The sequence below is a fragment of the Pholcus phalangioides genome, unplaced genomic scaffold, assembly GCF_987345545.1.
Source record: "Pholcus phalangioides strain wild (caught in Gottingen) unplaced genomic scaffold, Ppha-v1.0 ptg000039l_1, whole genome shotgun sequence".
Classification (NCBI taxonomy): domain Eukaryota; kingdom Metazoa; phylum Arthropoda; class Arachnida; order Araneae; family Pholcidae; genus Pholcus; species Pholcus phalangioides.
This window is the reverse complement of record NW_028301625.1, coordinates 451,384-463,435: the sequence shown is the minus strand read 5'-3', so window position 1 is coordinate 463,435 and position 12,052 is coordinate 451,384. Positions and strand designations below refer to the sequence as shown.

General features: G+C 34.3%; 1 protein-coding gene across 3 annotated transcripts in view; it reads left to right on the top strand.

Moving 5' to 3' along the window:
- The window catches only part of RNaseX25 (Ribonuclease X25), a 36,661-nt gene that overhangs the window by 22,748 nt on the left and 1,861 nt on the right, over positions 1-12,052 (top strand). For all 3 annotated transcript variants that reach the window (XM_089253506.1, XM_089253505.1, XM_089253507.1), the window contains exons 6-8: positions 28-141; positions 1,887-1,935; positions 3,827-3,898. In XM_089253506.1, the coding sequence (XP_089109632.1) occupies positions 28-141; positions 1,887-1,935; positions 3,827-3,898 (235 nt within the window). The remainder of the gene's footprint in view (positions 1-27; positions 142-1,886; positions 1,936-3,826; positions 3,899-12,052) is intronic.

Here is a 12,052-nt window from a genome sequence, read left to right as displayed (position 1 = left end):
GTGATAATGGCCATGCTTTCATGATAGGAAACATGAATGGCTCAAGCATGGTACTTGTGCTGCATCATCTGAAAATCTTCATGGTGTATTGAAGTATTTCAACTATACATTACAGCTACATGAAACATATAATCTGTATGAGTGAGTATACAATATAGAGCTATATAAGTTAAAACTATTGTGTTGCTATTTTTTTTTTTAAGCTTATGTTGTTCTTCCCTCACTTTCAGCAATTTTTGAACTGAAATATCTTGACTAAAAACACACTTAGCAACATGGAATTTTTTGTTGGGCTCAGAAGAGACAGGACAACAACTTTGTAATTGATGGAGGACCGTATAAAAAATTAAATTTTATATCACACTACATATACGGCCAGTAAAAGAAATGATATATCTAAAATGGGCCTGTTATTTGAATATGTTTCAACACCAACCATTCAAAAAGCAAAGGGTGTATGAATACATGAATTTACACCCTGTATACAGTGTGCACAGAAAATTTTTTACCCTAGACATGTTTTTTTCCAACTGTTTGCTACAGAAACACTTTTAATTTGAAAAAAGTACCCAAATAATGTGCCTATTATATATATATATACCTATGTCATATGTTTTACTGGGAACCGTATATGTAGTGAGATACAAAATTTAATTTTATATGGTGCCCCATCCTCCAACTTGCAATTAAAAAGTTGTTGTTCTGTGTTTTCTATAAGCCCAACAAAAAAAATTCTGTTTTCAAGTGCAATATTAGCGGAGATATTTGTGGTCAAAAATTGTTGAAAATGAGGGAAGAGTATAAATTATAAGGAACAAATTCAATAAAAAAATTCAAAACATTTGTTTAAAGTTGCAGTTTATTAAAACTTTTATAAATTCCTTAACTTTCAATCAGCAGTATCTCAGTAAATATTGCACTTAAAAACATGGAATTTTTTTTATTGGGCTCAGGAGAGTCAAGGCAACAACTTTCTACTTGGATGTTAGAGGACCAAAGGACCAGATTAAAAAAAAAATGAAATTTTGTATCTAAGTACAGGGACACTTTATAAGAAAGTCAAAAATAAAAACAAAATTACAAACACATGACCGATTTTGGGGAGGGGGCACACAGATTTCTTTTCCAGAAAAATGTTAAGTTATCAACACTCAAAAAACATTTTGAAAAAGAGAAATTGACAAAGATAGCATATAAAAGTATTTCTTTTGGTAATTTAATTTTTTTTTATATGTGCCACTTCCCTTCCCCTGCATATGCCTCTGGTTAGAGATAATACAAGGTCACTTTTCAAAATTTCACTGAACAGTGTTGTTTATTATTTTGTCAAAATTTAACAAAATAAAAAGCTACCTTGATTTAATAAGACATATTTTTTAAATTTCATCTTATCAGATTATGTATTGGGGCAAAGAAATAAATTCATTAAGTTGATTAAACTTCATTATTATTTTCATAGTGTACCAAAATATTTTTGTTATTATTTTTAACCAGTCACCTAGCTAATTAATTTCTCCTTGTGGTACCCATGGTACCTTCCTTTTAATGAAGATGTGCACGTTTTTTTCCTCTTTTTTGAAACTAATAAAATATATTTTTTGACTGAAATTTTTTATGAATACAATAAAACTGAGATTATCATGTTCTTTGCTGTTCTTTAGAATAAAATCATGAATGAAAAAAGTGATTGAAGTAAATATCAATTAGTTTTCTAAAGCAAAGTATTTAGTTCTTAATTATATTCGGGATAGGCCAGAAATTGGCATGATGTTCTATTCTGTCATAACCAGAAGGGTAGAACCATGGCTGGTTAGTGTATAAATTAAATCATGATTAATTGTAATGTTTGTATAAATGTTTTTGAAAATGATTTCTTTATTTTTCAGAGTTTTGAAAATTTCTGATATTTTGCCAGAAGTTGGAAGACCCTATGTAGTAAGTGATGGTTGTGATATATGCAGGGTACATAGCAAACAGGAGTATGGAATTTTACTGGTGAACCGTTGATTTTAGAGGTATACTTCCAATTAAAAAAAGTTTCCAAATAATGTGCAGTACTCAGGTATGTCATTCATATTTCCAAAGGACCACATTGTTATTAAAATAAAAAAAAAATCTTTTTATACAGTCCCAGTGCTCCCCAAAACCCAATTAGAAAGTTGCCCTGTCTCTCTTGGTTCCAACAGAAAAAAAATTCCATGTTTCCAAGTTCAATATTCACTGATATTTGAATTTTAAAAAATGGAGGATAGGTGGGGAAAAACAGCGTTGAATGAGGGTAAAACAGTTTATCCATATTTAACACTGTTTTTTCCAACTTTTGTGTTTTTTGTATTCGAATATCTCATTTAACATTGCACTTAAACATGTGGAATTTTTTTGTTGGCATCAGGAGAGACAGGGCAATAACTTTCTAATTGAGTTTTGGGGCACGGTGATTGTATAAAAAGTTAATTTTTTTCTCTTAATAATTATGTGACCCCCTTGAAACATGAATAACATACCTGAGTACTACACATTATTTGGAAACTTTTTCTAATTGGAAGTATACCTCTAGGATCAACAGTTCGGCAGTAAAATGATATACTTCCCGTTTGCTATGGACCCTGTATATACTGATATGCATAATTTTTCAAATGCGATTGATCATGGTTACTCCCTTCAATACATTATCTTAACATAAATTTACTCATGAGTAATTAACACATTTTTATACCTAGTATCCGATGGTCATTTATATGATAGTTTTGTGTGAATGGTAGAAAAAAGTTATTTCATGATACAGGAGATTATTGTCCTAAAATATGGCATCATGTGGGATGCTACCCAACATTCTCGAAATGAAAACAGGACCAAATAATGAAATATGTGATTAAAAATGGTATGTAATTTTTTTGTATATGTACGTGTATCCCATATTTGTGTGCATAATTTTATCTCAACTCATCTGGTCATCATTAGTTTCACTTATTGTGTATCTTTGGGTATTGCTACATTCATCTTTAGTAGTGTGACCAGTGCCGTCTTTAAGGCATGGGCTCACTCGGGCATGGCCCGGGGGCTTCAAGAGAAAAGGGGGCCTCAGAAAAATGGGATCTGGTTGAGATTTACGAAAATTTTCCTGGTAGGGCCTCAGAAAAATCATTTGGCCCAGGGGCCCCCATGATACTCTTAAGACGGCCCTGAGTGTGAGCTGTATTTTATGGGCCATTACCATATTTTAAGCGATCCGAACTTTTTTTACAGAAATGTTCTATTTTTTCTACAAAACTTACTTGAATTTCTAATATTTACTGAAATTGTTATTTGATAACTTTCATATTGTATAAATTATATTTTGACAATTTTAAGTATAAATATTTATCCTTTTTTTTCATCGTGTTCTCAACTGCTTTTTTTCCCTAGTGAAATACATTTTAATTCACTGCAATTTACAGTAGCCCTTTCTTTCCCACCTGTTGGTCAATTTTATCAATAAATTGGAAGGCAATTTATACCTGTGTTTAGGATCTTAACTTCATGTATTTTCCCCTATGAAATATGGTCAGCTTAATCTGGTCAAGCCAACTAGAAATGAAGACAAAGAATTTAATTTTTTTCAGAACTCAAAGACCATTTATGATCATAAGGCCAATTATAGGTGAAATTTTTTATTGGGGCAATTGCTTCATCAGTGGTCTGGCTATGCCACTGATAAGAGTTTTTCCCCCTTACAAATTTTTAAATTGTAAACAAGCTTGTTGGTGATTTAGTTTTGTATTCTATTTCATTTAATTCATTTTGGAATATTTATTTTTTTTAATCATTCTGCTATATATTTTTCCAGTTGGAGTTTATGGAGAACAGTCTGCACACAGTAATGGGAAAGAAACCAAAAATATTTTGCAGAAAACATAAAGTATGTAAATCATGAATTAATTTCCATGTTGTAATGAAATTTTAGCTTTTGAGAAATCAAGTACTTAGAAGGATTCTGTAACGTGTTGTTATATATTATAATTTTTTTGTTTTTTTTAATCTTATTTTCATTTTACCATTGTAGAATATTTTTAGTATACACATAATAGTTCTCACATCTATACTATGTTATTCACATTTTACTTTGTTTCATTTTTTTTAACGAGAGTGAATGGATGAAAATATACAGAAACTATTTACTAATGACACATACCAGCGTTTCAACCAAACGTGTCCAAGAGAATAAAGTTTCTACAGTTTATTTTGAAGTTCAAGTTAGATGAGCATTGGCAGAAAAAAGAGGGAATTTTTCTGTGAGGGTTGAACCTCTGATAGGAGAAACATAAAAAAAAATGTAATTTTTATACATCCTATTTCAAAAAATCCCTCTATGGTATATTCTTCATATATAGAAAAATTGGTAGAGGAAGCCTTGTCAACACTCTTTGATGATATGAAGAAGAAGAAACAGCAAACAAAAATCACAATGTTCTTTCAGAAAACATCGCCAACAATCATTTGCACCCTTTTTTAATTCCCTTCTACCTCTGCATCATCCTGCTCTTCTCATGATATTAAATGAACGAAATATACAAAAAAAAACCCATGATTGTGGTTATTCACAAATTTCCTGTATTCGCGGTCAACCCTGGAATGTAACCCCTGTGAATATAGGGGGGGGGGGGCAGACTATACTAAATTTTACTACATACTGAGATCAAATTTTTTTTGTCAAGTTACACAATTAATGTTCAATTACACTATATGAAAATACATAAAAAATGTTAGAATTTTTTTTTTCAATTATTATTTACATATCTTTTTTAAAATAGTCTGAAAGTTTAGAATGATGCATAGTTTTTTCTCTTTGAGCCTTCACAGTGTCTATTATCATAGTCTATATTATCAAGAGCTGCAAATAATTTGGGCCCTATCTCAGTTTGCTCCATCAGTATTTTTACATCATGTACAGCATTCTTTACTGTCACTTTTTTCTAATTCTTCTGGATCATCTTCTGGTGTATTTTCATCACTCAAGTCAGTCATACATTCAGGGCCGTCTTAAGAGCATCATGGGCCCCCAAGTGGTTTTTCTGAGGCCCTAGCTAGTAACTTCTCAAAACATTCAACTACGTCTCGTTCGGAGACCTCTCTTCTTTTGAGGTGCACGAGTGGGCCCATGGGTTAAGGCGGCACTGCATACATTCGGCAATAATTTAGATATTAGTCAAGGTGCAGCAAGTTTGTGATGAACTGTCCATTTTCACAAAATCAAAACTGAAATTTAGGCATTTGTGTTTTTTTAGTAATTATTATGTTCCTAATGTTCTGAAATTTCATCTTTGGCATTTTTTAAGCATCATTGGAGTTTGAATGAACCACCAGATCTGATCCATCGCTGTGGCAGCGCAATCCTTGGCCTCTGTCCATGACCCAACCCATTCGTTTTGGACAATTTCAACCCCAATATGCATCATTAGTTTTATGCACCTATGTTATGATTATTAGCAGATACAGGATCTTCAAATGGAGGGGGTAAGGGCACAGGCAATATTACACCCCCCAAATTTCATACCTGTACCACTACTTTTTTAAGTAAACTGCTCCTTCCCCCGTCAATCCTAGTATCTGCATATGATTGACAAGATCCATCAGTATCATACTACCATTAATATCCTTTCTTATCAGTTTCTTTCACCTCCAGAAAAAAGCCAGATTAGTGTAAAAGAAAAGGAATTTCCATGGTTTTTTTTTAGTATCATTGTGGGTCCGCCATCGAGATAGAGAATTTTTGAAAAACACTTCAAGACACGCAGGTGAAAATACACTGATTTAGTACAATAAATGCAGGAATTTTTTTCTTTTTCAAGAAATAGTTTCAAGAAAGAGAGGTTTGACTGTATAATGTCTGAGGTATACGGTTATGTGTCAATCTATCTCCTAATTTAGAAACCTGTATCTGTTACATGGTCTAGAACAGTGTTTCTTAACCTTTTTTTGCCCGTGGCCCCCTTTGAACCATATTTTTTTTCTCGTGGCTCCCTTGTCTTACCCAGAGTTTTCGACCCTCATCTAGAAGCAAGATCCTTTATACGTATTCAATTGATTTTTTTCAGTGAATTTATACTGAATGAAAATTTTTCAAATAAGATTGGCCTCCAGACCACTGGCCTATAATTTATTGAGCGCTAGTCAGAGTTCTATTCGGGGCCGTCTCAACATCATGGGCGCCTTAGGCAAAGTGATGCTATGGTAGTCTCATACTTAGCTGGAAATAAACAGCCTACATATTTCCAACTTATTTTCAAAATTTATTGTACTATACAAAATATCATAAGTTGGGGTCACTTATGAGACCCCCGGGCATGTCCCCTCACAAGAGTGGGAGTGACAGAGCTGCAGCCCATGTCTAATATGGCTTTCATAATTTTTTTGTTTTTCACACTATAAATTTAATATAGAGGAGGGGTCCGTGAAAAATGTAGCCGAAGGTCTGCGAAAAACCCCATCCTAGGGAAACCTGCTGTGAAATGTAGGCGGTGAGGCCCGGATGGGTCCATGCCCTAAGACAGCCCTGGTTTTATGGGTGGCTTTGTTAAATTCTGTAAGTGTATAGTAATTAATATGAAAGCTTTATTTCTTCACACCATAATTTTTCTTCTCAGCTCTCTGCAGCCCTCCAAACTAGCTGTCATAGCCCCGTTCTCCATTTTCTTCCGTGGCCCCCTTGAAATATCTCAGTCCCGGTTGAGAACCACTGGTCTAGAACACATATGATATACTTTCTTTCTTGTAACTTAAATTATTTTAAGAAATTCACCCATATACCCTTCTGAATGGATGTTCCACCCCCCCCCCCCATCCATTTCAGATACCTCCACATCTGAGAAAATTGTTTCTTATCAATCCTACAAATTATTCTTCATATATCACCTATTTAGTTTTTCATTGCCTAATCTGGATATAGTACAAATTATTGTGTCTGATAATGAATGCAGTGACTGACTCACTTTTAAGAGAATCCTCAGATTTAAAATCACTAGTGGAAAAACAATTCAAAAATATCCTATTATATTTTATGTTTCATCTTTTCATATTTTATTCATTCAGTATGACTACTACAGCCAAACTTTCATATCTCTAAGTGCTTCTGGCTATCAATAGGCCTATTACTCAAATTTATTATCCTGATTAAAATTCTACAAGAGATTGAAATTGTTTTTAGACACCAAAATTTCAAGGTATAGGACTCATTAACCCTAGATAACGTTTATCAACGTTTACACTAAGGCAATAATCTCTACAGAACTTTTCCAGAATATTAATTTTTTTCTGTAATCCTGTCGGCTATCCACCATTATAACTGCATCATCCGCGCAAAATAGTGTGTTCCTATGTGGTTATTAATGCAGATTGTTGCTATTTCTGAGACATTAAGTTTCTTAACTAATTCAATAAGGTACATTGAGACAAATATTGACAACAGAATTTCACGCAGGAGAATTTCCCACCTAATTTAGTTCTCACTCTCAAAGAAGCTCTTGCATACATTTCTTTAATCAGGGCAATAAATCGAGGGCCTAGGCCAAGTCTCTCGAGTGTGAGCTATAGCATATAATGTGAAACCAAATCATATGTAGAAACGAATTACCTTTTGGGTGAGATAATACTAGGGAAAGACCAACGTGTGTAGACCCAAAATTGCAAAAAAGAACCATGGCTAAACACATTTTGGAATTATATGAAGTTCCTTCATCAGTAGCAAAGAAAAAATAGTGAAAATACTCCTTATAGCTGGAGTTACTCGCTGTTATAGAAAAATAGTCAAATTCAAATTGAAACAAGAACAAAGGAGGAGGAAAGAAACAAAAAATGGCAGAGCCAATCACAAACGAGAACGTGATGCCGATGATGAAAAAATAATTATTGTAGAAACTGTTGCCAGATTTTTGAGTAGGGTTGTGTACTAGTTAGGTCATTGACCAACTGGTTTGAGTTTTTGTTGATGTGGAATTATTCGAAGAAGTCCAAGTCAGACGGTGAAGGACATTTTTGAATAATTTTGGCAGAAAAAAAGTCAAATTTATGGTCAAAGGACTAGCAATGTTAGGCTATGGATGAGCGGTTAAAGTCTTGGTTGGTTATGTATCTTCTATGCTCATTTTAAACAATATTTTAGGGCACGTTTAGTTTGACCTATATATGATAATCTGCATTGGCATAAAATGATGTAGATGCCCCAGTTGTTGAGTGGGCCAATGGGATCTTTTAGTTTAGAGAAACTGAGTTTATTGACACAAGTGAAAATCACAGAAAAATTATATTTTCGAAGGACTTTAGCATGTAGATGTCACTAAGTAAAGGGCTGAGAGGATTTCCCATGCCAAGACCTTCAGTCATGCGATAGACTGGTTTTTTGTATTCTCTTCTCGTTTTTACAACTCGTTTGTTTTTTTCGACTGAATTATATCTCGAATTAACAGATTTTACAATTTTCGTCTTAAAAAACACAGATTCTTGAGCAGCTTCATTTTCTCCTTGACTGTAAATGTAAGAAGTTGGTTCTGAGTTTTATTGCCTTACAATGTAATTTAACAAACTTGCCCAGGATCGCAAAAGTACTACGTAACTCCAAACTCATTATTTTAAGAGCTCATTGAACATGAACTTTTTGATCTCCATTTAACTCTTTCCAACACAATTGATGACTGGAATGCTATTGAAAATAGGTCTCGGATAAGAACTATGCAATCTGTAGTTAACCATATAGAATGTCTCACTAAAAGAAATTCTCCAAACTCTTACATAAGCATGCTACTCAGAAACCTTTTCCCCTCCCCAAGGTTAACAACAATAATGGGGTTAATTTATTGAAAACTGATATTAATGACCAGGAGCTCTGCTCCCTAAAATTTAATAACAATTTCTCTGTCCCACGTAGACCTTCTGCTATGCAATTAGTTACCCCCCATCGAAAGCTTTCAAGTTCAGCTCTCTGGCGCCCACACAAAAAGAGGTTTTAAGACAACTGAGCCAGGGGCGTAGCCAGAAATTTCATTCGGGGGGGGGGGGGACCAAAGTGACAGAACAATGGATTTGGCCATCTTTTTCCCTTTTTTCGGTCATTTTCTCACATTTCGGGGGGGGGGGGACCAGACCCCCAAGTCCCCCCCCCCCTCGCTACGCCCTTGAACTGAGCGTTGAATCCGTGGATTTCAATGCTAAGCCCCGCCATTCCCAATCATGTATGACTGCCAGCATGGTAGTCAAGAAATTAAGTTTTAACTCAGACCTAAGGATAACCAAGGCTGACAAAAGCAGGGTTGTAGAAAAAGTGGGTTTTTTGGGCAAAATGGGGAAAATTGAATTTCCTTTTCCCACAACCACAAAATATCTAATTTAAACATGTATGTACATTCTTTGTGTACATCTTACATTACGCCTAAATATATATTTTTAGTGCATGTTAAACTATGTATTTGATTAATAAAATTGACCATACAAAAAGGGAATAATTGTTCACTTACAGCCCGGGCGGGGTTTTTGGTCAAAATGGGAGGAAAATTGAATTTCCTTTTTCCACAACTTCAAAATATGTAACTTAAACATGTATGTATATTAGGGTGGGTTGAAAAAAATTGAAGTTTTTATTTTCAAATCGCTATAGTGCAGAAAAGTTGCCTCCTTTAATAAGAAAAACAACATAAAAAATTTTAAAATCGGTTGATATCTTCCGATTGTGCATAGTACTTGAAGTTTATGGAAACTGATGAAATTGAACATTTTTCTTAATTTTTTTTAATATTACTTAAAATTGAACGATCGACACTCAAAAGTTTGTTACGCTTATTTTAGGGTTCAAGTAAAATAAATTGAAACATAATTTAATTTCCAATGTTTATCGATCTCGCAATGTGTTTGAAAAACAGGAATGACCAAATTTTTGCAAGTTTCATTGTACAGCTCTTCGCCTACTTTGTCAGAACAAAATGACCCAGAGGTGGCTGCATGTCGAGTTCCCTCTACACCCTATCCAATTAACCATCCAAAGTAAGAGAGTGTGTGTATTGTTTAAAATGAGCATAGAAGATACATAACCAACCAAGACTTTAACCGCTCATCCATAGCCCAACATTGCTGGTCCTTTGACCATAAATTTGACTTTTTTTCTGCCAAAATTATTCAAAAATGTCCTTCACCGTCTGACTTGGACTTCTTCGAATAATTCCACATCAACAAAAACTCAAACCAGTTGGTCAATGACCTAACTAGCACACAACCCTTCTCAAAAATCTGGCAACAGTTTCTACAATAATTATTTTTTCTTCATCACTATCACGTTCTCGTTTGTGATTGGCTCTGCCATTTTTCTTTTCTTTCTTCTTCCTTTGCTCTTGTTGCCAGTTAATTTTGAATTTGACTATTTTTCTACAACAGCGAGTAACTCCAGCTATAAGGAGTATTTTCACTATTTTTTCTTTGCTACTGATGAAGGAATTTCATATAGTTCTGAAATGCATTTAACCGTGGTTCCTTTCTGCAATTTTGGGTCTACACACGTTGGTCTTTCGCTAGTATTCAAATCATATGTATTTTTAAAATCAACAAATAAGACATATAATCTGCCTTTGGGCTTTCTAAGCATCTGTTGTATCAAACAATGGAGGGTGAAAATATGATCTATGCAACTATATCCTTCTCAAAAACCAACTTGTCCCTCAGAGATGAATGACATTGCACATGTTTAACCAAAGCTTAAATCTATTATTCAGTATTATAGTGAAAATTTTTAGTGTTGACGAGAGCGAAGAAATCGGGCGGTAATTTTCCACTCTGCCCAAGTCTCCTTTTTTAAAGATTAGCACCACCATTGTCTCCATCCAACTAGCTGGGACCCACCTATTGGAGAAAATATTGTTGAACGCAGCTAAAAGGTAATTCTTCACAAACTCATTCAGCGAGAGGTCTGCACCATGAGCCTTACCAGGGTTACATTGTATGATAACCCTATTTAGCTCCACCATAGTGATCTCACTGTCCAGAATGGGATTAGAGGATGCAATAAAATTTATGTCGGGTTCCAAATCAAGGTTTAATGTATTAAATGTTTATCAGCAAAGAGTCCCGAGTAGTTACGAACCCACTCAGTAGCATGTATAGGTGAAAATGATTTTCCACTTCTTCTGAATTTATTGATAATTGTCAAAAACTTCATCAAGAGAGCAGAAAAAGATCCACATCTTTCCGAAACAAAGGGATTTGTATTTATTTCTAAGAGTTCGGTATTGAGTAGCGGATTCTGCTGTATATGATTTACGCATGTTACTAAAGCTATGATTAAGTTCATGTTTACTTAAGCATTCATTATCATACTAGAGGTTCAACGCTATCCGCATAGCAGGGCCCAGAGTGTGAGCGATACCTCTGACTAGTTCGGGAGACAATGATTTTGCAGTAGGGGTCAGATTAAACGTGAATGTCTCAATGTTGGCATTTGCAAACTCAATCTAACAAAATCGCATATTTAATACATTCTCGAACAGTGGTTTTGCATTTCCATATCAGTATAATCTCAGGAGGGAAACGATGACCTGTGGAGTTTTCGAAATATGGTTTCCCAATGTAGCAAAATTAAATTGTGTTATAATTGGGACGTAGTTTGAAAATGGTTCTGGTTTGATTCGAAATCTTCCACAAACTTTTGAGTATAATGCAGATAATACGAAAAATAAATCTATAACACTAGCCCTATTATGAGCATAGTACATAAAACTTCCTTCTCCGAGGGGCATAAACTGTTTAGTAAAATTAAGTCTGTTTGAAGAGCAAAATCAAACAGCTTAAGCCCATGGAAATTAGAAATTTTGTCTTTGGATTTTCGTGCGAGCATAACAGATTGACTATTTTGAAGATTCAGTGGAAAATACAGTTTGTCACCCATTTTGGCATTAAAATCACCCGAACCTTTATGTATTTGTGAAAAATACATATAACTTTCACAAAGGGTGGTAGCTAATGATAAAAATTGCAAAAAACTGGGATCGTGATCGTGGCTGGGGGGGGGGATAACAAAAAAAAAAACCCAGTAAACTGT